At 44.6% G+C, this 25,598-nt stretch overlaps 1 protein-coding gene across 5 annotated transcripts in view; it reads right to left on the bottom strand.

Moving 5' to 3' along the window:
- The window catches only part of LOC135912966 (condensin complex subunit 1-like), a 75,094-nt gene extending 50,426 nt beyond the window's left edge, over positions 1-24,668 (bottom strand). For 3 of the 5 annotated variants that reach the window (XM_065445586.1, XM_065445590.1, XM_065445591.1), the window contains exons 1-10: positions 24,598-24,626; positions 21,238-21,370; positions 21,065-21,140; positions 20,921-20,979; positions 20,652-20,839; positions 17,188-17,324; positions 12,787-12,908; positions 11,716-11,839; positions 9,595-9,742; positions 1,920-2,042 (exon numbers count right to left, since the gene is read on the bottom strand). In XM_065445586.1, the coding sequence (XP_065301658.1) occupies positions 1,920-2,042; positions 9,595-9,742; positions 11,716-11,839; positions 12,787-12,908; positions 17,188-17,324; positions 20,652-20,839; positions 20,921-20,979; positions 21,065-21,140; positions 21,238-21,358 (1,098 nt within the window). In that variant the 5' untranslated portion in view covers positions 21,359-21,370; positions 24,598-24,626. The other 2 variants (XM_065445587.1, XM_065445589.1) reach the window with 2 other exon arrangements.
- Between the last annotated feature and the right edge of the window lie 930 nt (positions 24,669-25,598).

Here is a 25,598-nt window from a genome sequence, read left to right as displayed (position 1 = left end):
ACATGTATGCATCCTTCTTTTGCTTGTGTTTCATCTAAGTGGTGGTCCTACGAAATCCGAACTGTGCAACGCCAACTGGCCCAAGTTTTATACCACAAAAAAGACAAATCTAAGAAACATATTTTCGATATCGAAACTTAGTGTCGCAAAAGGCAACAGACGAGGAAGGGGAATGCAACACGCGCACTGGAATTTGGAAGCGTTTGTGTTGTGTGTCCCTTCCTCATATATCGCTTTTTGCTACGCCCAAAGTTTCGATACTGTAATGCAATACCAACTAGCCCACCTATCCATCTTATTGTAAGGTATTCTCGGCTTCTTTAACAGATCTGACTGTACATGTTTAATCCTTTGACAGTCAATGCCATAAATATACAGTGCCGCGAACAAGTACCAAATGGTTGATGCCGTATATTTATGGCGCCATCTGTATCTTTGAAACAAACACATGCCAATTTTTCAACTCTTTGTTGCCCAGCAAGTGCTGCCACCGTGTGTGGATACAAGTGGTTTTTCATTTGCTCCTTAGTCTCTTGGTTTTCATTCCAGGACTTCTTTATGCTGGCATTTCAGCAACCGATAGCGCAATCGCTAGTTTTTATCACCTCTCGTAGGCTGTTTCTGTTCGTTGATCACCTAAAAACTGATGTCTATCTGGTTTCTAAATTCTCAAAGGGTCATCTCTAGATGCTCATGCATCTGTTGCCCACAGGCATGCGATTATATCTATTACAGCGCACGCCTCATTACAAGCGGGCACTGGCATACAATGGAAACCCGATTATACGACTTTCTCGGGACCGCGAAAAAGCATCGTGAAATGCGAGCGTCCTAAAAACTGACCATAAATTATGCCTTAAATAAAGAGAAAATCGGACATCCACCTGTTTGTAGCAACTGCTACAAAGGAAACCCATACGGGTTCCTTGAAAGAAAAGCCTCGCAGTTGAAGAAAAATTCGTCCTGGTCTGGAATTTTTCTTCAACTGCGAAGCACAAAGAGGCAAAGCCATGCATATAGTTATGAAAAGTATATGCTGCATGTAAAAATTCAAAATGGGTGCAATAATTGTGGAAGATAAGCCTTGGCACTAGTTGATGTCACTTATATCTGCCTTGTTTACAAAGAGTCAGACAGTTTCTGCTCTTAGATGTACACTTTAAAAACAGCTAACACGCTCTGGGGTGTGTCTAACTTTTTTTTTTCAAACAATAATCGCCATCTGTCTTGCTTGCATATCTCTCCTTAAAAACTCAACACTTGATACTTTCCTGTCGAGAATGCTATGTCAAGCTGATAACATCCATGTTACTCACGTCCTGGAAGTACTGAGCACACAAGATAGATGGCCATTACTGCTTGAGGACAAGATAAGGTCCAAAAAGTGCAAACATTTGTTAGAGTATACTGTACAACATATAGGTGGCAGGCACAAATACATTTTTTGTTTTTACTGAATATGCTGCTGTCACAAATGAAAAGGTTAGTGAACCAACCACATACTAGCGATCGTAACATTAACATTTGTGATTAACCGCGCGTCAGCCCAGTCTTCAGCAAGAAATAAATAACTACACTAAATTAACACGTGAAGCTGCCTCACACTAAAACTTCCATCTACATTTTGGAAACCGACGATGCCATTAATTGAACTGAAATGATAATCTCTCACTGGTCTGGGAATACATCAGTGATAACCTCAAAAAACTTTAGTAGTTCATAGCAAGATCTGCAAATTATATGTAGTTCCATGCAACTTGTGTTGCCATGGTAGAAGCAGAATGCAGAAATTTAGTTGCCACTACAGGCTTAGCTTGGACTCCGGCCACTCTTTGGACATTTTTGTTGGTCCATATCTAACTGTACACCCTGCCTCAATGCTCTCAAAGTGAATGCTAGTGATATGCTGGAAGAAAAACCTCCAGGTGGTCAAGGAGTGTGTCTCTCAGTTCCTTCTCCTTTTTGTCCAATCCCTCTTTGCTTAGGACATTGAGCACAATCTTGAAGAAAACTGTCAACACTCCATTCCGCATGGTGTAGCTCTGAAAAAAGAATATGAGGACATGAATTTGGGATAGTTAATTGCACCTAAACATATTGAGAAAAAAATATATATATAGTGCCAACTACAGAACCACACAAAGCACCTGTTTGTTTTCGTTTGTATGGTCCTCTAGCTAGCCACATTTCTTCTGAAGAAAATGCTACAGCCGACTTCCATCATTTGACTTTTCATTGATTAGAACATACTGAGCAATTTCCTACAATACAGTCAAGGACTAATTCGGATACTTTCGCAGGAAAGCCACGTACCTACCCCATAGAACCAATGCATAAGAACATCTAAAATTCTTGAGGCCAAAAACCTTCGCCATCCAATTTACCAGACTTTCTGCAGTGTCTGCAGGTTCGATAGACATTAATTGCAGATAGACATTGCAAGTTCGACAGACAAAGAAGCCACCACCACCAACATTTTCATTATCTCGCAGCCTGGCACCGGCGCTTCCACACACCGGTCCACTGGCAGCTGTAACCACCACATCAGCAATCCTAGGCCTAGCTGCTTTGGCGCTCATTACCAAGATTTCTGTTTGGTGCCGTATTTTTCATTGAAAGAATTCGCTGCTGTCAGCAGTGGCGCTGACTCCGCCATTGTAATCCTCGCGGACGGCTTCAAAGCGCGGAATGCTCAACGTGTTACATAACGCCGGTTTCCAAAAGAAAGCTTCGCCACAATATAGTAATGCGGTAAAGCATACGCAATGTACTGCGGTGAAGCATATTAAGAGCGGAAAGGGGCAACTGTCACAGGACACAATATGTATTTTAGGGGTGTGCGAATATTCGAAATTTCGAATACGAATAGAATATTTTCCTTATTCGAAGCGTATTCGATTCGAGAAATGCATATTTGGAAATTTTCGAATATTGAAAGAGGGCCGAATAACGATAGAAACGACGCATATTCTGCCAGACGGAATAATTGAGCAAGTAACAAATTATATGCTTGCTCCGCATTCTCCTCAGAACATGTTTATTCACTGAGAACTTCGCATGACCGGCTCATTATTTGTATGCACTGTTTCAGTCTATCTGCATGACGCACGTGAGACACGATCAGTTTCAGTTTCTTTTTACGAAGCTGTATTCTATGGCTCTTTCATTACAATATATGACGTCCTTTAGGGCTGTGTAAATATACGTAATAAAATATGTATCCCAAAAGTCTTGCTTGGACAATCTTTAGATGTTTGGAAATTAAAAAGAAAAAAATATGTCCAAGGAGAAGTTTGCATCGCCATCGACGATTCCCGTCTAGCATTCCCGCTTTTCTCACATAAGCGCCGGCTCTTTGCTACCTACTATGCTGCTTCTCCGTGAGACAAGCGCAAAACACGCTAACTTCGCCACTGCGCTATTTGCGACTATCTCAGTGCTGATACAGCCCTCGATCAGGTGTGTTCTCCAAGAAAGGCATCAACTGCAGATGAGGAGCCACCGAGCAAGCAAGAAATGAAAGCCGGAAGAAGTCTCCTTTGGCGGCACTACAGAAAGCTCTCGTCGCCGACAGCTCGGTGCAAGTTGTGTGATCATGCTCTTAAAATGCCAACGGGAATGACCACTACTGTTCAAAATCACATGAAACAGCACCCTTTGTTGATGGAAGAGTACAAAAAAGAGGCTCCCGCAAACGCTTCGTTCAAGAATCAACCGACACTGGACGATATACTTCAGCAGAGAGAGCATTCATTGTCTCAGAAGAAAGAAAACACACTTCACCAGAATGTGGCAGCCATTCTTTTCTTCACCATTTCTGCCACATCAGTTCTAAGCACTGGTCGAAGCAGCTGTAAAGTCGTGCTGCAGTCAGCCATCGCCAACAAAATTGTCACGTGTGCTCGTCACGCGCATTACAATGACACAAGGGCAAAGGTACGACACGAGCCGCGAAAAGCACTTGAACACGGAACAAACACTCTCGCTATTATTAGTGATATCTGGACGTCGCGTGCCAACGAGGGTTTTGTAAGCCTCTCGCGTCATTTTCCTGCGGTGAAGTTCGACTTGAAAAGTTCACTTTGAACACGCGACATGTGCCGGAGTCGCCCGGCTGTGAACATAGCTGCGTCATTGGATCATCTATTCACCGACTGGGAGATACCAATCGACTGCGTGAAGTACATCGGGACGAACAGCGGCCGCAATATCCGAGCATCTGCCAGGAGACCGCCTTGGCTCCAGCGAGCCTGCTTTGCGCACACTCTGCACCTAGTGATCAGCAATGAAATGTCGTGTACTCCGGCACTCAACAGACTCCACAAGAAAGCGAAAGCGATCGCAGTGCATTATAAGCATAGCCATAGTGCACAGAAAAGACTGAACGATCTGCAGACGTAGCTTAACAATGACGTGCTCTATGTTGTGCAGGATGTTCACACAAGATGGAACAGTCAAGACCCGATGCTGTCAAGGCTCCTTGAGCTCTTGAAGTCCATCAGACTTGAGCTCACCCTTTCGGACACGAGCTTAGATAACTTTAACTCTGCAAAGTGAAGAGATGCAGTGGAGTTTTTGGAGGCAATGAAGACCTTATTTGACTCAACTGTGATCTTAAGTGCTCGAAAGTACCCCTCATTGTCCTGTCAAATTCCAATTATTTTTGGGACGCTGCAGTGCCTCGGAGATTGTAAAGGCAACTCAGCCTTCGCTAACAATCTCGCAAAATGTGTCAAGACTCGTTTTGCTGTGTACGAATTTGATGAAGTGGCCAATCTGGCCATGTTTCTTGATCCACGCTTTAAGGACATAGTTCATCAGGCGTCTGGCTTGATGATCTAGCTGAAAGACATTGTAACAAGGGAGCTCCACGCAGCTGGCGTAGAGCCCAGTGAGGACACTGCCATGCCAGCGTTGAGTTCGTGTCTGCTGGTGGTATCCACTGTATGGAAAGCTTTCGACGGTCTAATGATGAACAAGGAGAACGCACATTTGGTATCTGCCTCTGAGAGGGAAGTTACAGACTATGCGGAAAAGCATCTTCTCGAAAGGGGCAAGGATCCTTGTGAGTGGTGGCAGTCCATTGGTTGCTTCACGTACCCGCTTTTAAGTACACTCGCCCAGAAGTACTTCGCTATCGCTGCCACTTCAATTCCAAGTGAAAGTATTTTCTACCGTTTGAAATGTTGTCACAGTACATATAGAGCGTTTACCTTATGAACATGTTGAGCAGTTAATTCTCCAGCATGATAACCACTAAAAAGTGCATTACTTAAGTGAGAGCTTTACCTGTCATTACCTGAGCACATTATCTGTAATGAGTGTCTTTTTAACCAGCAGTTAAACCAAGCCTGGTAATGTGCAATATTATTTTTAACAAGGGTTATAAAGCTATTGTTACCACATTTTGCAACTTTTTAATGCTACACACATATTCGATATTCAATTCAATGTTCGATCACAGTTCTTTGCTTTATTCACATTCGATTCGTATTCGAAAATTTAAATATTCGCACACCCCTAGTATTCGTTAATCATACACGCGTGCGTCCACCGTCTCCTGTCAGTGTACGAGCACCGATACTCCTATTAAGTGTACTGGCAGGCCTTCAGAGCTACTTCGGACATGCCTGTGCCGATTTCAGCCCTTGGTGGCAGTAAAAGATGCATTCATTTTTTCGAACTGCCCGATTTTTCAGACGATTTCGCGGCCCCTAGGGAACCCGAAAAATGGGACGTCGACACTACTAAGAGGGAAGCCTTATCTCAGTCTCTAAGAATTAAATACAAAGTGACAGTATTACTGTACTTATTCGAATATAAGGAGAGATTTCTTTTCGCAGAATGCTTAGCCTAGAAGTCACCCCCTGTATATGCGAGGGTGATAATCAAGAGAACATACTGGTGCGCTAGTTGGTACTGCATAACTTGAGGCAAAGCACAACATAGCACGTAGGACAACAGAAGGGAATGAAGACACAGTGCTACTAACTGAATTCTCATTGAGCATGGTTACCCCATATATACCATAGTACAACAGCAACAAAAAAGAATAGAGAGAAAAAAAGGCCACCGTCGCAACATAGATTTCTTTTCAGCAAAATCATCCACTATAGGCAGCTACCGCAATAAGAACAAGATTTCCTTCTTTGAAAGCGAAACGGATGGGAAACTTACATAGCTATAATTTCTAATCATTTTGATTGTCTCGATGATCTCTCTGGTCACTTGATCTTGGTTTCTAGATATCACTTGTGATTTTTCAAAGGTTTACGGCCACAATGCAAGCAGTGTGTGGCTAGATGACCAGTCTTTACCAGATTATTAACATTGTTCGAATGTTCCCATAAGCGATCGAGGCACTTTCCCAGAGTCTAAAGTAATACGGTACACCACTCCTTTCATGCACGAAGCAAATTCTTCTCGGTGCTTTTCATTACAGTCATTGTGCCTCTTTGTAGTATTAACTTTCGCGCACAAACCAGACAGTTTCAAAGAGCCCGAAAAGACGATGTCAACGCCAAAATGATTCCCAATTTCTTCGGATTACAGCTGGCTTGGTGCAAGTACGGCATGACCACCACTTTTCTGCCTCTGCTCTATTGGGCAGTGGAATCTGGGTGATCATCGCATTTTTTTAGCATGATAATCTGTAATAGGGCCATCAAGCCACTGCTGTCAGCATTTGTAAGGGGTAGCCAGCTGCGCTTAGATGTGAAACTTGGTTTTAGAAGTTTCTGTGTACCAGGTGATGGCAGGATTTTAGAAGAGTGTTTCTAAAACAAAGGTTAATGATGTCCCACTTAACTAGTTTGGAATGCGCTGAAATGGTAGAATGGCTTTCTTTCCTTGGGGCTCACCGCTCCAACACACATGACTGTCTGAGAAAACAAGCGCGAGATCTAAAAACCTAATAAAACCATTAGCAGGCTCTTCACATGACGTAATAAGAGGTTTAAGGCACACGCGATAAACTGAACAAACAGCACATGTGGCAGAAGCCAAGAATTCATTGTCACGTTGTAGAAACACTCGATAATCATCGACACACCTAAGAAATTTTGCAACCTCCAATCCTTTCAAGCTAGTGCACAGAATCCTATCGTAATGAGCGAGAACTAGGTCCATTAAGAGAGGCGCAGGGAAGGAACCAATGCATATGCCTTCTCTCTGTGAAAAAGTTGAGTCATTAGCAGAGACTCAAAGAGTTGTTAGTAGCTGTGTGTGTTCGTTCCCTTGTGTTGTCGTACGTGCTATTTTGCGATTTGCCTCAAGTGATATACAGTCGGAACCTGCGATAACGAAATACCGCAACAACGAAACATTTTCGTATCCCCGGCGAACACCCATTGGCTTCAATGCATTTCGCACCTCTCGGCAACGAAATGTAGCTGTAATGCAATCCCGCATCAACGAAATTTGCCGGAACGTAACTCTGCATATTGCGTAAGGCTAGCAGGTTCCGAAATGTGCTCAAATGCGATTGTTCTGCATTAAAATTGCGTTAAATACCACCACATTACACTTGTGCGGGTGCCGCCATTTTTGTTCACAAGAACAACCAAGCTTGACATAAAAACGTTTACAGCGCAAACACATGCAACCACAAAGTAAGGAACAGGACACAAGCGCCGGAAGCAATCAGTGCGCTGGAAACACGTCATGGCCGCCGTCTTGTTTGTTGATCGCCCGTTTGAAGCGGCACCATGAGCGGCACGCACGTTGCAACCGACATGTGACGACGGTGTTTGCACGCCTACCAGGCGAGATCGTAGATCGTTCTTCGAAACGCGCGTTCATTTTGCGTTCCCTGCGGCTGACGACTCGGCGAGGCCTAGGCCAATCGCGTGAGGCGAGACTGAACGCAAACTGGACGCGCGTTTCGAACAATCCCCTATCGCGGCAGTGCACTGCGTAATGTGCGCCTCGGTGAGAAAAATGCAGCAGAAACAAAGAAATCTACGTCCCACCTACGTGGAATTGGTTATGGCGCTTGAGATGGCGGTCGCAGCATATGGAGTGTCACGCATAGGGCCATGATTGACCAATTGTCCGGGAATGCGTATTCCTTGCTTCAAGAACGCTGGTTTTGGTGACACCCGACAGACATCGTGTGCGGATTCTACGCCGGACGTAGATTTGCGCGAAAGGGCCGTTATCCCGATCGTTTGCCTTCGCGTACACAAGATACGATCGCTTTTGCGATCGGCACCGGACGCGTCGGCGCCTACGGGTAACAGCGTGCGCTAGAGAAATGCTGCTGAATGCGCTGTTGCTCCGCGTCCGGTACCGAGTTACGAAAAATCTCGGCAAGTGATCGCATCTCCGAAAGCAGTTGACCGAGAATTCTGCGCTACGGCAGTACTGCCACTGCTGGTCGACGCATGCGGCACACTTTGTACTGTCAACAATGCAGTTCTATATCTTCGTGCAAAGCTTGCAAAGTAGGCTAACGGAATTTGAACAGTAAAGTTTTCTTCTGCAATGCATTACCCATCTGTGCTGTCTCTTTTCGCAACAACGAAATTCTCGCGACAGCGAATTTTTTCGTGTTTCCCGCCGATTTCGTTATAGCGAGGTTCAACTGTATCGCAGCAACAGCGTAAATTGCAGCAACTTATAAACCGTGGCAGGTGAGGCAGCACTCTATACTTTAGCGCATAACCAACATCATGAATTAAAGAAATTGAACAGTAAAGCCGGGATGCAGATTATACATGATTTCGCCTTGAGGTACGACCTTATGGCAGAAAGAATTTTGTCTTATGGTGTGACTTTATGGCAGCACCTGCAGCCCTTCCGTGAAACCACACCACACGGTGAAATTCACAGATTCAACCCACAACGATTATTCCGGGGGTGTTCAATTACAGCTAAACCTTGATATAATAAACTCAGTAAAATTTACAATCTGCTCCGTTATACAGAAATACTGTTACATTGAAATACGACCTTATATGCAAGTAAATACAGTCGCTGATGGATTTTTTTTACAGGGAAGGGTCAGCAAGATTTTTCTAATTATCCGGCAGTTGGAGAGTGAATTTGAATGAGAAAAAAAATAATTTTATTGAATTTGAGAGCTGGCAACAAAAGATACGCTTTTATGCGATGTCGACGATATCTTCACATCAGTGGTATGAAGTGAGCCAGCAAAGCTTTCGCGTTCACTCCACCCCTCGTGGCTGATAGCGTTGCCTGCAGTGGAAGACGCTGTCATAAAAAGTGCTGGCAGTGGGGAACGAAAGCTTTATCTTCCTTTTACTTCAACACGTCTCCAAAACTCGGGGTTTCGCTACCTCCAGTATTGAACACGTGTGAGGACAGTGTACATGATGCCACAGCAGTTCGACATGGCCACTCTTTGAACACACAGCAGATAACATATAAAGCAGGACGTGCGGGCTGAACATGCACTCAGCCGTGCTGACAGCCACACACTGCCACGCAAGGAAAGGAGACGTGCACCACAGCAGGGGCAATTGTCAAAAAAAAAAAAGAAATCATGATAATACTAAAAAACTCAACTTTGGTTTGGAAGCTTGCGTTATTAGTTGTGTTCATCTATCAAACAAACAAAAAACAGATAGAAACCTTGACATTGAGCAAGTCAGCAAGTAAGCCAGCTGACTTTTGGACTAAATCAGGCATCCTGTCTGTCAGCTCCATAAGAAAAGTGGCAAGATTCCGGATGCCGCCGTCGTCTTGGGCATTCTCCAAGGAATCCAGGTAGCACAGCTCTCTGCATGCAAGAAATAGACATGTGAGTAGGAATGGCGACAGAAACAGTCTATGCCAGGCACCCAGCTTCTTGTTTTTATCTCAGTAAGCCCCCATCTGATACCTGCGGCACACAGGCAACGTAATGAGCATTCTGTGTCTGGGACATTATGACCCTTAACACAATTACTATTTGGCACAATGCCTGTGCTACATGCCCTGTAAACTCACAACAGCCTGGATCTGGATCTCCGTAGCGGACAACACCTCTGTTCTGCTGCTGTGGCTAGTGATGCTACTCCGCACCTCCACTAAATATAAAGGGGAAGAATATTTACAGGGGATATATATATACAGGGACAATGTATAGCTTGAAACTGCAGGGTAGAGCATTACCACTGAACAATGTCAGCATCACCTCATCTTCCTCTTCTCCTCACAATGTCTTTCTGTAGCGTCACAAACTACTATGTAACAATATTAACGGGCCCCTGATTATGCGCCATCACAAATTTCGGTTATATATAGGAAGTTGCAGGGCCCCGTCTAGGGACCGTTTTAATGCTAGAGTATGTCAAGTTGACTCATGCTGTCAAGTGTGAGAGTATGTCAAGTTGCCATGCTGCCAAAAGGTGAACTTCAGTGCCAACATAGACGTGCTCTCTCTTTGCCCCGACTAGCGTCCACAAGTGACATTCGCCTTCTACCTTCTCCGATACTGGAGCCAAGAAACCACGTCATGTTTATGTCGCTAGCCCCGCCTCCTCTCTTTTAGCACGCAGCTCTTAGACGCCTGTCCCTGCGCCTGTTACTCGTAACAGAGTTAATGAGCATAGCGAAGGATGAAAGCGAACATGGAGCGCAACGGGAGATGAAAGACAGCAATAGTGAAGAGAATGCGAGGAGGAAAGCAGACAAGAAAATCAGAGGAGAATAGTGGAACCATGAGGCGAAAAGGGGAGGAGGAGGGTATGGAAAAAGTGCGAGAAGAAAAGCGCAGTGCCGCACAAGATGGGCTGTGCGGTGACAATGGGTATGAGATGGCGCCAGATTAGCGTGCATCATCTGTATGGAAACAAAGCGCTTCATTAGCAAAGGTCTGTCTGCAGTGACTGCTCTGAGCCACGATCACATGGCACCCACGCACAGTCTCTCGTGATCTCCCTATTAGCGAGGCAGTAGCGTCACACTTCACTCTGCCTGCAACATGCTGCACGAGACAGATTGTCTGTGCTAGCCAATATATTGCTCAATGAATTTCGCAGTAAGGAGTATCGTAATAGTTGGTGAATTATTTTCTTCACTTTCTTTTATGTTGCACGGTGCCCTTTTAAAAAGTACATGTATTGGGCATTCTGTGTTTAATGATTTACTGAAGTTCTATGCAAGGATTGGTGACATTTCAGGCAGTTCGTCTTATGCAGAGGCATTTTTGTATGTGGTGTCTGTTATCTCACAGGAGTACCAACCACTGCTGGTTCTGGCATCAAGGCTGTTTCACACGCGGCGATGTAAGTGAAAAAAATTGACACTGCCACACATGTCACAGAGCGAATTTCGTTGACAGCTTTCACGTGTCAGCAACATCGTGCTTTACGAACAATGGTACTAAAAGTATTAAGTATGCTTCAAGCTGGTGTGAGCTTTCAGCATCGCTAATGAATGGCAAACAAATAAAGGGTGACCACCAACAAACAAATGAAGAGCGGTTACTACTCTTTTGTGTTCCCTCATTTTCGGCATCCCTGCACGACACAACCGCGATGGTGGATGTCGGTGTCACAGTTACCATATTAATGCTTGAATGGGGCATGCTGCAGTGAAGCCACACTTTTGGGCAAAGCTACAAGGGCCGTTTGTATGTCAGTGCTACTGTGTTGCTGCATTCTTTCTTACCAAAAGCTAACCAACCCTACAACTCACAGCAGAATTTTCCACACAATATCCACCAGGAAACTGAAAATTGAAGAAAATTGATGCAGAACTCTCTCTCACCTGATGCAGTCACCAACAATGCTTTTCAAGCCAAACTTCTTTGTAAAGACCTCTAGGGCTTTGGCAAGAAAGGATGCTACATGCTCGTGAGCTTGCAGCACCTCCATTATTTTCATGATGCATCCTGCAAGCACAAGGCACTTCGCTTAAGCACAATGTTACGAGTACATACTATTGCATACTTGGGCAAGTACTGTAGCAGTTGTTTCCGTAGTTGAACCACGAGCTTTTTCTCTATACCTTTGCAGTTTTATGAACAATGCAAAAAAAAGAATAAGGCACAGCACAGCAAAATGAAATGATGGCCAATGCTGAAGCCAAGAGCAAGGAACATGCTTGGAGTTTTCGGATGTGCTTCAAGCTTGATAACTTTAGGTGCCAGTTTCTTATACTGATAGTGCCACGAATATCCTGCACAACAATTCTCTGCGTCGCTCTCCCTTACCTGACAGTCATTCATAAAGCCTCAGTGACATGTTCCCACAGTACACAATTTTGTGCTTCATACGCTCACAGCAGAGCAAATAAAAAAAAGATATATATTTTTTTCATTATAAAAGTTATGTCTATTTCTTGTGCAATACAAGCTTGCTGCATCACATCATTGTCACATCACAAATGCTGTGGCCCCTTCCAGAAAGACAAGCCCGTCTACCAGATTGCATGCCACACATGCGGTAGTTTTCAGAATTATAACAATGACTACTGGTCGAGCCTGTATGCTTGATGACAATGCATAAACAGGGACCAATTGTCGGACGTGTCGTCCAATCCGATGAATGCCAAGTGCGCTGTCACTATGACCCCTGCGAGTTACACTGCTTCTTCAATAAGTACAAGATCACTCAATAGAGTGCGCAGCTTTCATTGGTTCATCGTCACACCTCTGCCTGCCTGCACCTGTCAAGTCCATGAGACAACATGTCAGAAGGCAGTAACAGCATATCCAGTTGTTGCATTGTTGCAATGCATTTACAATTAGGTGCCGACGCCATCATCATCATCAGTGTCCAACCTGCAACACACGCTCCACGATATCAAACACAAAACAGTACTATAAAATAAACTCACCAATAGCACAGCTGTGCCTTTTGATGTTCAAGGCAATTACAGTGGTGAATGCATCCTCGATGACACTCAACTTTATGTTGCCAGCATCTTCTATCAACTTGAAGAAGCAATCAGCTACAAGGCTGGAAAAAAAGTTTTTAGAGGACATCAAACAAAAAGACTGAATTACTTCAGTAAAGCTTAACATTTTACCAATAGACCTGTTGTTGTTTCACTGTAATGTGGTGACGCTACTGATACATGCTATTCGGAGCAGCCAAAAATGCATTTTGGAGCAGTAAAATCTACTTTCGGAGTTGGCTCATGAACTAAATCACAAACTATATTACACATAGCTTTTAAAGTGGGCAAGCTGTGTGAAAGCAGTAAATGGTTGCTGGTAAACAAGCTCAATTTAAACACTAAAATTGATAACCCCCCACCGCAGTTCTCTTATCATCATCATCATCATCAGCCTGGTTACGCCCACTGCAGGGCAAAGGCCTCTCCCATACTTCTCCAACAACCCTGGTCATGTACTAATTGTGGCCATGCAGTGCCTGCAAACTTCTTAATCTCATCCGCCCACCTAACTTTCTGCCGCCCCCTGCTACGCTTCCCTTCCCTTGGGATCCAGTCCGTAACCCTTAATGAGCATTGGTTATCTTCCCTCCTCATTACATGTCCTGCCCATGCCCATTTCCTTTTCTTGATTTCAACTAAGATGTCATTAACTCGCGTTTGTTCCCTCACCCAATCATCTCTTTTCTTATCCCTTAACGTTATACCCATCATTCTTCTTTCCATAGCTCGTTGCGTCGTCCTCAATTTGAGTAGAACCCTTTTCCTAAGCCTCCAGGTTTCTGCCCCGTAGGTGAGTACTGGTGAGACACAGCTATTATATACTTTTCTCTTGAGGGATAATGGCACCCTGCTGTTCATGATCTGAGAATGCCTGCCAAACGCACCCCAGCCCATTCTTATTCTTCTGATTATTTCCGTCTCATGATCCGGATCCGCCGTCACTTCCTGCCCTTAGTAGATGTATTCCCTTACGACTTCCAGTGCCTCGCTACCTATTGTAAATTGCTGTTCTCTTCCAAGACTGTTAAGCATTACTTTAGTTTTCTGCAGATTAATTTTTAGACCCACTCTTCCGCTTTGCCTCTCCAGGTCAGTGAGCATGCATTGCAATTGGTCCCCTGCGTTACTAAGGTATTCTCCATTAACTTTTATCCCCAATTCTTCCCAATCCAGGTCTCTGAATACCTCCTGTAAACACGCTGTGAATAGCATTGGAGATATCGTATCTCCCTGCCCGACGCCTTTCTTTATTGGGATTTTGTTGCTTGCTTTATGGAGGACAACGGTGGCTGTGGAGCCGCTATAGATATCTTTCAGTATTTTTACATACGGCTCGTCTACACCCTGATTTCGTAATGCGTCCATGACTGCTGACGTTTCGACAGAATCAAACGCTTTCTCGTAATCAATGAAAGCTATATATAAGGGTTGGTTATATTCCGCACATTTCTCTATCACCTGATTGATAGTGTGAATATGATCTATTCATGAGTAGCCTTTTTGGAATCCTGCCTGGTCCTTTGGTTGACAGAAGTCTAAGGTGTTCCTGATTCTTTTTGCGATTACCTTAGTAAATAGTTTGTAGGCAACGGACAGTAAGCTGATCGGTCTATAATTTTTCAAGTCTTTGGCGTCCCCTTTCTTATGGATTAGGATTATGTTAGCGTTCTTCCAAGATTCCGGTACGCTTGAGGACATGAGGCATTGCATATACAGGGTGGCCAGTTTCTCTAGAACAATCTGTCCACCATCCTTCAACAAATCTGCTGTTACCTGATCCTCCCCAGCTGCCTTCCCTCTTTGCATATCTCCCAAGGCTTTCTTTACTTCTTCCGGCGTTACTTTGGGGATTTCGAATTCCTCTAGACTATTTTCTCTTCCATTATCGTCGTGGGTGCCACTGGTACTGTATAAATCTCTATAGATGTCCTCAGCCACTTGAACTATCTCATCCATATTAGTAATGATATTGCCAGCTTTGTCTCTTAACGCATACATCTGATTCTTGCCAATTCCTAGTTTCTTGTTCACTGTTTTTAGGCTTCCTCCGTTCCTGAGAGCATGTTCAATTCTATCCATATTTTACTTCCTTATGTCAGCTGTCTTACGCTTGTTGATTAACTTCGAAAGCTCTGCCAGTTCTATTTTAGCTGTAGGGTTAGAGGCTTTCATACATTGGTGTTTCTTGATCAGATCTTTCGTCTCCTGCGATAGCTTACTGGCATCCTGTCTAATGGAGTTACCGCCGACTTCTATTGCACACTCCTTAATGATGCCCATAAGATTGTCGTTCATATCTTCAACACTAAGGTCCTCTTCCCGAGTTGAAGCCGAATACCTGTTCTGTAGCTTGATCTGGGATTCCTGTATTTTCCCTCTTACCGCTAACTCATTATTCGGCTTCTTATGTACCGTTTCTTCCGTTCCCTCCTCAGGTCTAGGCTAATTCGAGTTCTTACCATCCTGTGGTCACTGCAGCGCACCTTGCCGAGCACGTCGACATATTGTATGATGCCGGGGCTAGCGCAGAGTATGAAGTCTATTTCATTTCTAGTCTCGCCTTTCGGGCTCTTCCACGTCCACTTTTGGCTATCCCGCTTGCGGAAGAAGGTATTCATTATCCTCATCTTATTCCGTTCCGCAAACTCTACTAATAACTCTCCCCTGCTATTCCTAGTGCCTATGCCATATTCCCCCACTGCCTTGTCTCCAGCCTGCTTCTTGCCTACCTTGGCATTAAAGTCGCCCATTAGTATAGTGTATTTGGTTTTCACTCTACCCATCGCCGATTCCACGTCTTCATAGAAGCTTTCGACTTCCTGGTCATCTTGACTGGATGTAGGGGTGTAGACCTGCACAATCTTCATTTTGTACCTCTTAAGTTTCACAACAAGACCTGCCACCCTCTCGTTAATGCTATAGAATTCCTGTATGTTACGAGCTATATTCTTATTAATCAGAAATCCGACTCCTAGTTCTCTTCTCTCCGATAAGCCCCGGTAGCACAGGGCGTGCCTGCTATTTAGCACTGTATATGCTTCTTTTGGCCTTCTAACTTCACTGAGCCCTATTATATCCCATTTACTGCCTTCTAATTCCTCCACTAGCACTGCTAGACTCGCCTCACTAGATAAGGTTCTAGCGTTAAACGTTGCCAGGTTCATATTTCAATGGCGGCCTGTCCGGAGCCAGTGATTCTTAGCACTCTCTGCTGCGTCGCAGGTCTGACCGCCGCCGTGGTCAGTTGCTTCGCAGCTGCTGGGGACTGAGGGCCGGGAACTGAGTTCTCCTATGGACTGGGACAAAGCAGTGGCATCGTAAAATGTGCTTAAAAGACATTTAAATGGCTTAAAAATGCACGGAAGCACTTGCACTAGCCATGTGCAGCCTTCGGAGGCATTTTGATAACCTGCAGCGTGATCTCCCTGGTCGAAATTTATGCTTTAAAAATACAGCACGCTTCTCTCTCTCTCTCTGTGCAGGGGGAGAGAAAAAGAAAGAAAAAAAGAAAGGTGTTTTGGTAATACAGCAGAGCGTAAAATGCTTTCCTCTTTTACCTTGTGGGAATTGTGACGAAGCACAGCCATATAAGGCGAGAGTTGGCCACCAAGCCTAAGCCGTACACACACAAAGTCAGTTGAGAGAACCCCCATCTACAACCTTGTTAAATAGAATTAGCTATTTTTATTTCTTATTTTCACATTGTTGCAACACTGTTATCTCCAGATTATACAAATTCTCAGGTAAGGTATCAGCAATTTTGATAAAACTAATGCTATCTATGCAAATAGTAGTTTGCATAGGCGATTTATGTGCTTTTGGCAGACACAGGTTTTGCAAACAAGTGGAGCCTGCAAATATATATACATATATATATATATATATATATTCTTTTTTGCTATTTCACGATTTATGGTATACAGTCAAACCTCGATACAATGAACCTCGACTTAACGAAATTCGCTATGTAACAATCCATCTTCATTTTCCAACCTCGGTACCATTGAATTGTTTTTTTTTTTATTCCAGGTTTTCAAGGTCGAGGACCTTCATTTAAAGCAAGAAATGAACATTTGAAACTGTCATGTCAGTGCTTCTTCAATGTGCCAAAGCAACGCATTGCTTACAAGAGACACTGTAGGCTCTGGACCGATTTGGATAACCTGCATTTCTTTAAAGTGCACCTAAATTGGAGTACTTAAGCATCTTTTGCACTCCGCCCCATAAGAACGCAGCTGCTGCAGCTGGGAATTGAGCCTGTAACTTTGCACTTAGGAACAGAATGTCGCAGCCACTGAGCCACCAGTGGCGGATGACAAACACCGACGGCTGACTCACTTCACATATTCGTCAACAGGCTGTGGTGACCACAGGCACTGGAGGGGAAGCTCATGTATATTCTTGAGGCACTGGACAGCCTTCAGCTTCTGTGACTCCCACTCAAGAAACTTCATGTTTTTCACTTTCTTGTGACTCTGCAATGGGAAAACAGAACAAATCCCATCAACAAGTTTGACAGAATCTGTAAAAAAAATTATGCTGTTTACTGGTCAATGGCATGGAAGGAATGTTGAGCAAAGCTTGCACTGCTGCTAGCCATCATTCATAGGCAATAGCCATCGCACATTATGCGACCCAGAATCAACAAATACAGAAAAAGTTTATGATCTCATGAAGGCACCAGCGCCACACAAGAACAAATGAGGTCAGTATAAGCATGTTGGTGATTTAATGTATATATAAATAAAGACACCATGCTAATGCAATGTGCTACCTTTTAGCTTACAATAAACATTTATTTCAATGCTCCAAATTTTGCTGTTATAAATCTAAAGCCTTAGTGCTTTGAGTAAAGCTGGTTGAGTCGTGTGACTCAGATGTTCTAACCACTGCAGTTCCTGATGCCTGATCTTTTGGTTAATGGTTTATTATTATATTACAGTTTATAATAATAAATAATAATATATCATCATCATCATTATTTAATGCACCCAGGAGTTCTGATGCACAGAGAAACGAAAACAATAAAGGTACAAATGCAAAACAACTACAACCAAAAGCTATGACAAATTTTTTTTACGAATTTATAATAACACAAGAACTGGATAAACAGTTGCCTAATGAGCGAAAAATCAGCAATAACACAATTAAGACATCGAGTACACATACACATACATTGCACATGAGCAAAAAGCTTTGGGCAATGCGTAATGTCATGGACCCCTTTATAGAGCAACAAAAGGTCTGATTTAATACGCTTGGTTTTATTTGTGTGAATTGTGGTATAATTGCGAGGGCTGGGCTATGGTAGCCGGAACAGCAAAAGTGGTGCTTGAAAATATATATCAATTTATTCTGGAAGCCACAATTATGGAGGCCACCATTAGATTTGCACATCCACCCCAAACTACAGCGGCATACTCCAGTAGCAGAAGGCACACAGTAGAATACAATTTCAGAAAGGCAACAGGGGAGTTGAAACCGTGGGACATAGGACAAACATTTCCAAGAGCACGAAGGGCATATTCTTTTGCATATTTAGCATGTGAAGAGAAGCTTAGCATTTTGTCCAAGTACACACCAAGATCTTTCATTTCATCAACCCTGGGCAGTGGAGCTATTGTTAATTACCTGAACTGAGCTACTTAATTATGTCACACTTCTGTTTCTGCAGAAGGTCACGGGGGTGCACTGATTATTCTAGGTTCCTGCTTGTCCCAGCAAACATTCTTCTGTGTATAGAATTCAAAATCTGTATAATACCTATTTCCCTGATCTTTATATTTTTCACCAGTCGTTTTGGTCGTCCTGTCCTCAGCTTTGTATTGTCGCGTGCTAGTTTTTGTCATATACGTGCGCTCTTTCACCATGCAATTAAGTACATTTTCACCTTTCCTGGTGATATGTCTAATGTACCAGTGGCTTTTTTTTCTCTTTCTTTTCCGTACAAATAATGTTCTTGGTGTATTGCATTTACATATATATTACATGAATCGTTTCCCCTTTCTTTACCACTTTCCCTTATATTTGTACCTTTAGCTGTACAGTTCTTTTTCTCGTTGTACTTGCTCACTAATCCTCTGTTGATGATCAGTTTACCTTTCCTTCGTCAACGGATAAGAGCTTTTGTCAACCTTCCTTGTTCTTTTTTTTCTGTGTCAATATTATGCCAAAATGACTTTTCTGTGCATGCATTATTTCCTTTTCTTCTGGGCACATAATCTAAAGGCTGGATTGATTCATTTATTTTTATTGACTATCATGCATTGTTTGCGTTTTTCTTCCTCTTTCTGCAGCAAACTCACCATGGCTTTTGTAGATTGTAAACTGTTTCTTTTCATAATGGTCATTTTTTATTTTATGTTTCTTTCCCTGTATTTGTTTTTATTTTTCTTGCCAGTGTGCCAGCACTCATATCTTGGGGTTGTTTGTAGGCATGTTAAATAAACAATTGATTGATTATTATATTCTCTATGGTACACTGACAGTCAACCACAAAAGTTTACGAACCATGGAATCTGGCAAAAGGCTGAATATATCTGCTGCCTGACAACACAGCCTAGTATTTGCATTTACAACCTTTGCTAGTATATGGGAACAACATTGTGATGTACAGTTTTATTGGCTGCTGGTGCAGGCTGCTCAGAAATTTAAAATTTTTTTAGATCACCTGGTCGATGAGCATTTGTGGCTGACTGTACTGTACAGCTTAGGCTATACTTCAGGTAGTTTGGAATTTCTACACAAGTCTTCATTCACAGAAATTTAACTGAAATAAAGCAGAATGACATACACACATAGGCTAGAGCTCTGCCTCAGCAATATCCTCAAGATTACTGCCTGGGAAAAACAAAGAGGAAAGATTACAGAATGTAGTACAAGTAGCGTGGAAGAAGTTTGGGCGTGTTGGTGGGATACATACAGACTGGGATACATAGCGCAAAAAATGACACAGGGACAATCGGGAACACAGGACGAGCGCTCGTCCTGTGTTCCTGATTGTCCCTGTGTCATTTTTTGGCTATGTATCCCAGTCTGTATGTAGTACAAGTACTCTACAAACTAGCTTATTCACCACGTCATCATGAAATGATACCATTTCAACATTGTCAGCTTTCTCTGCATGGTAAAGACATGCAGTCTTACCCAAACTAACTGTTTATTATATCCTCTAATGCATAACGAAAGAAGTTGCATAAATAACATTAAGAAGTTTGCACAAAACAATCTCCTTCAGAAAACAGATCTGGATGCTTCAATCCAGCAACCATACTAGCATCCACATACAAGAATATTATAAAAATAAGAGAAAGGCATTAAAAATTAACAATAACTTTTGTTCGCTAATGATAAAACTCTAAGTCCATTTGCAAAACCTCCAAGTCAACTTCCCTGCCAAACAGAAATTCCTTCTATTTCCATGCCACCATGGTGAAGGAACAGAGCTCAAATTCAATGGAACACTTTGCCGACCCTATAACGATGCCAGTGCATGTGTGCTCATCATAGGCATCTGTCACACAGTGGCTTGCCATCATCACGCCTAATTATCCTCGACTTGTAGGGTGCCAGAAGTACCTTGCACCTTGTGTGTAGTAGCATAGAAGCATGCAGACCACCTTAATGAAGGAGGTTTTGTTGTGCAGGGAAGATACCTCGTGGGTTTGTAAAAGGCGGAAACATAAAGCTGTGTTTACCACGAGTAACAAACACATGTACCATTAAAAAGTCAACATCACAGCGCGAAATCAGTTAACGACGTGCCTGTTTAGGATAACAAAATGTGTACAACTTGTACATACCTTTGATGCGCTCACGGCCACATCTGACGACGGCTTGCTGGCTTCAGCTTCAACGAGATTGATGAGGTGACAAAGCACGTAGCAAGACATCTTGAGGTGATTCTGCGCCTGCTTTTTGGTGTCGAAATCTAAAGCTGCGTCAGAATCTTGCAGCAGTATTGTCAAGTCTGACTCCACCTTTGAAACACCTGCGAAAACATGTGAGCTTTGCAGTACAGATATGAAATTGCCAATGAACAAAGCGGCAAGCTACCGACGCAAGTACTTACCCAAGAGTGCCAGGTCAAATGCATTTAGTATCACCTTCTCGTCAACGGAGCGAAAGTTTCTGCAAATTGACACGACCAGTGCAGCGTCACAAGAGCTAGTTTCCGAAGCGCTCAAAAACAAGAGAAGAGTAATGTCTGACTTACTTGATGACGCTGTAAAGCAGATCAAAGGAATCAACAAGGAATTTGGTATTGAAGAGTCCTTTCTTGGAGAGCCATTCTAAGCACAAAGACAAAAGTACAGGCAAGATGACTCAAGGAACAGTGCACGGATTACACTGCGCTGAAGGGGCAAATTAAAACAGCTCGCTACATACCCTCAACTTTTGCTCCGATCTCACAAGCCGGCACCACGTCCTTGACATAATACTGCCCGTCACTCTCGGATCTCAAGAGTTGGTCCATGGTCAATGGAAGGTTAAACTCGAAGTTTGCCATGCTTTACTTGGCCTGCTGAACCAATCACAATCACAGCAGTCATTTTAAATTTGCGCCATTGCAGGAAAGCGACACATCCAGTGTAGCACACAACTGTCTCAGCTGATTGCTTATGTCGTTAACAGCTCGCGAGAAAAGATAGCGTTGGATATGAACTTGTTTGTGCTCAGTTTGGGCATTCAAAGGCACAACAAGCTCATTATTTTAGGCATGTCGTAATTTGTGTACTCACCACTCTGCTCCGAAATACCTGGGAAAAGAGCCAGTGCACCGACAAAATACTGCCAAATGTCGTCAATCTGTAAATCGTATGCGTGCGTCTAAATGTTGAACAAAAATACATCACGTGACCTGATCCTAGGTGCCTAGGAACAAGATCGTTTAGGGATTTTTGAGAAGGTGCGATGGTGGCGCCGAGCGACGCCGTGGCGTGTTCGTTCTCTGGACCGCGCATTGTTCAACATTGCTCATGTGATTGTGCTTGCGTTGCTTGTAGGTTCTGTATTACTTGGCAGAAAGCTGTGAGTAGTGGTAGTGCGGCAGTGCGGCTTTGGCCTACGTGAGTTCTGGCGCTACAGAATATGCGTTGTGTGGCCCGTGCTTCCTTGAGAACCCTGCGGAGGTGACAACTGAAATGTCGAAGTGGCCTATCGCATCGGCAACGCAGTTCAGCGAACAGCGATGTGGCGTCGCCGTGTCCACCTTTGCTTAACGGACATCGAGAGATGTGCTGCTAGCGACAAGTCATGCAAATGCGACTGCGTCGACCGCCCAATGTTCAGTGCTGAATGTGTGGTTGCTGTCACTGAGCACATGCTGGTGGGCGAGTTGGTGTGCTGTGCTTGTAACGAGGGGTGCAGTCGTGCGAAGGAGGCTCCATTTGCGCATTCACAGACATGTGCTCCTGTTTTGGTCTCATTAGCAGCTGCCGCGGGATTGTGGTGTGCTCCTTGCCTAGTATGAAGTTTACGATGCTAATACACAGCATGTTCACGTTTTTCCATGCTATATGTCATTTGCATGACAACCGAGTTGAAAACGTGGCATATGTCTTTGTTCTTTGCGTTTGTGTGTTGTAAATTACTTTCTGTTGTGGAAGTTCTGGCAGTCTTATTACGCAAGGAGTGCGAATGTAAACATATAAACATATTTCTCTGTGTCTGAAATTTTGAATTGCACATAATACTCTTTATGACTGATAAGTGGGCTACACAGCCTGTGCGAATCGGCTACCTTTTGTTGCAACGGTCTTCCGTGTGGTAGACTGATGCATGGTGCGCGTTTATTTCTGTACTGTTGTAAAAACCATTTGTTTATTCACTCAATACAAATGTACTGCTTCTTCGCCGCAGTGCATTTTAGTTACTCGGTGAAGCATATTAAAAGTGGGAGGGGGCCGCCATCATTCAGCCAACACCTGCCCGACCTTTGCGGCTCCGAAATTGAAAACTTTCTGGACGCTGTCCAGCAACACCCTTGTGTCTACGGCACCAAAAGAATGGACTACTGGGATGCGGAGCGGGAAAATGACGTGTGGGAGCATGTACGCTTGTACTCCGGCCTCTCAACAGGAGCATCAATGCTACGCCCGTGTGTGCATACGTCTCCGGACATGCTATGCACTCAGCGCCTGTTTGTTTGTATTGTTTTCCCTGTTTCAGTGGAAGAATGCCTGAAACTATAGAAACGGCTGAGGGACCGCTATACTCGTGAACTGAAAGCTATTGAAGCGACGAAAAGGAGTGGCAGCGGACACGTGTCTGTGTTTTGTAGAGAGACCTGTTCCTCTTGCGACGCGGACGACGCAACAACGCGAGAATCGTCTTGCGGAATGTGTCTGCATCCGTGCCATCGCCGAGCAACAATCCGGTCCGCGGTGGCAATCGCTACCGACAGAGAAAGCGCGCGAAAAGGTTGGTTTCGATGTTCCACGACAGGCGGCACGGAGCGGCGCGGTGTTCTGCGCATGCGCTACTCCAGCTGCGTCAGGTGCGCGGCGTAGCTATGGTGGCTAGAAGGGCTAGCTACCATAGCGTAGCCATAGAGAAAAAAATATTTCTTTATAGCGTAGCCGACCTGGCGTGACGTAGCGCAACCACCGAGCGCGCCGGGTCACGTCGAAGTGTATTGGCGCCTGTACAAGTCGTACCCCATGCGAGCGACGACTCCCCAGTGTTGCCGGTATGAGGGCAGCAATATAGGCGCCCAAACTAGCGTGACGCGTGCTTTAATAACTTAAGTTGATGTGTTTTACTGTAAAAAGCAGCATAAAATGCTTGTGAAAGTCTTGCAGTAGGTTCTTATCCTTGCACGTATAAAAATTCAATCGTTTGCTCGTTCCGTGCGACAATCAGAAGTACTTGAGTTATGTACATCCAGTTCCGGCTTCCCGCTATTGGCTAGTCGCTCATAGCACTTCCGGGCGACGAATTCTAGATTTGCAGAACCGAGCGATCGTGCGACAAGACCGAGCGATCTGTTCACGCGACGGCCCGATCCGTCGCTCGAGCCCGTCGCTCATCGCTGTCGCGCACAAAATCGCGCTCATGGTGTTTAGCCTTAACCGCTGATGCCGTATGCTTGGACCATGCGGTATATAGAACAAAAAATATATGTAATCCAGCACTTACTACTGCTTAGGATGCTCACGCAGTTCGTTAACAGTCCCTTTGCTGGACAAGCTTAATTCATACTGTAAGGTATGCTGCTATTACTAGCCGAAACTTTATTCAGCGGCGGAAACCTCATCCATCGAACCAAGAAGTCACGCAATGTAACATGCAGCGAACAGTTTGAACGCTTGTCAAAGTATGACATCACAGCTCCTATCGTAGCAGAACGGTACTCACGCTGTTACTATCGTCGCGTATGGTTCATGGCTCCTAAACCGCAGCTTAGAAATAAAGGATAATACTGCAATAAGGTCACATTAGTGAATGGAACATTCAGAAATACAGAATTGATCTTTGAGGCAGATTGTAGGCTCAAATATGCGTGCACACATCGCGCTGCGTGTTCCGTCCACCCCAACCCCAGCAGAAACTCCGGCCATGACGCCTTAAAACCACTTCAGCATGTCTCACAGAACCGTTTACCACGTACAAGACGCACGTCATACTAAACAGACCGCACGACCGCGAAAACAAACGGCAGAGCTTACCGCCGAGAGTATAACTGCCATGCAAAACACTGCTTTCACCATAGAATAAAGAAACAACTTTAGTGAAGGGAAACTGTACCTTTTCTGCACGTTCCAGAATGGCTGGCGCTGGGTGCACGCGCGTAGTATTCCAATATATGCTCCCGCAGGGAGCAGTTGCGCATACCTTTTCCGGCGCCGCTCGCACCGCTATTGGCCGAGCGCGAAAAATGACGTCAAATGATCCGCACCGCTGCGAAGCCAACTTTACGGGCGCATCGCCGACTCATGCGAATTTGTCGTTTCCGTAAGTGCCATCGCCATTGCAATCAGCGGTCCAATCATCGCTACTAGTCAGTTGTAAAACTCCGCCTGGGAGCAGCGCCCCCAGGCGGACTGACCCTATGCCGTCTCCTCTCGCGAGGAGACGGCAGAGCTTCCGTTGCTTTGGCTGCGGAAGCTTCCCAAAGCAGCAGCGCGCCGCCGACTCAATGCCGCAATTTTTTTTGTTTGCTGCACTTCGTGGCGCTAAATATTCAAAGAATAGCCTTTTATGCGAAGCATATTACAAGAGCTCAACCCAGCTCCTCAGGCGCGGCGGTGTCGCCTTTAATGACCTTTGACCCCCATGCCATACCACGTGACACCGTGACGTCACGACAGAGGAGAAACGGGGCTCCAACTCGCGCCGTCGCTCGCGGCGGTATATAAGCAGCTGCGCTTGTTTCTAGGTGGCTTTGGCTCAACTCTTGCAAGGTGGGCATCGAACCAGGGTCTCCGGCGTGTGAGACGGAGGCGCTACCACTGAGCCACGAGTACGATGCTTCAAAGCTGGACAAAAGCGCTTCTAGTGAATGCTGTGTTGCCTTAGAAACGAGCTGTTTCTAAGGCTCAGACGTGCGTCGCTTGCTCAGGCGCACATTTCGTTGCCGCGCCGAAGGCTGCGTTGCTCGACGCTCACCGCGTCCAATGCGGGGCGCGTAGTCGCTGCGCCGTAGCCCATTGTCTTACACCCCTTGGCGGGTCGACGGGAACGCTGTCGCGTTCCACTCTTGAAGGCGAAGCAGAGTAACGCATGAGTTGTTTCTTCGTCTAGCCGAA

Source organism: Dermacentor albipictus, unplaced genomic scaffold (assembly GCF_038994185.2).
Source record: "Dermacentor albipictus isolate Rhodes 1998 colony unplaced genomic scaffold, USDA_Dalb.pri_finalv2 scaffold_13, whole genome shotgun sequence".
In the NCBI taxonomy this organism is placed as follows: Eukaryota; Metazoa; Arthropoda; class Arachnida; order Ixodida; family Ixodidae; genus Dermacentor; species Dermacentor albipictus.
Note: the sequence above shows the minus strand (reverse complement) of the source record. Positions and strands in the feature narration are given on the sequence as shown.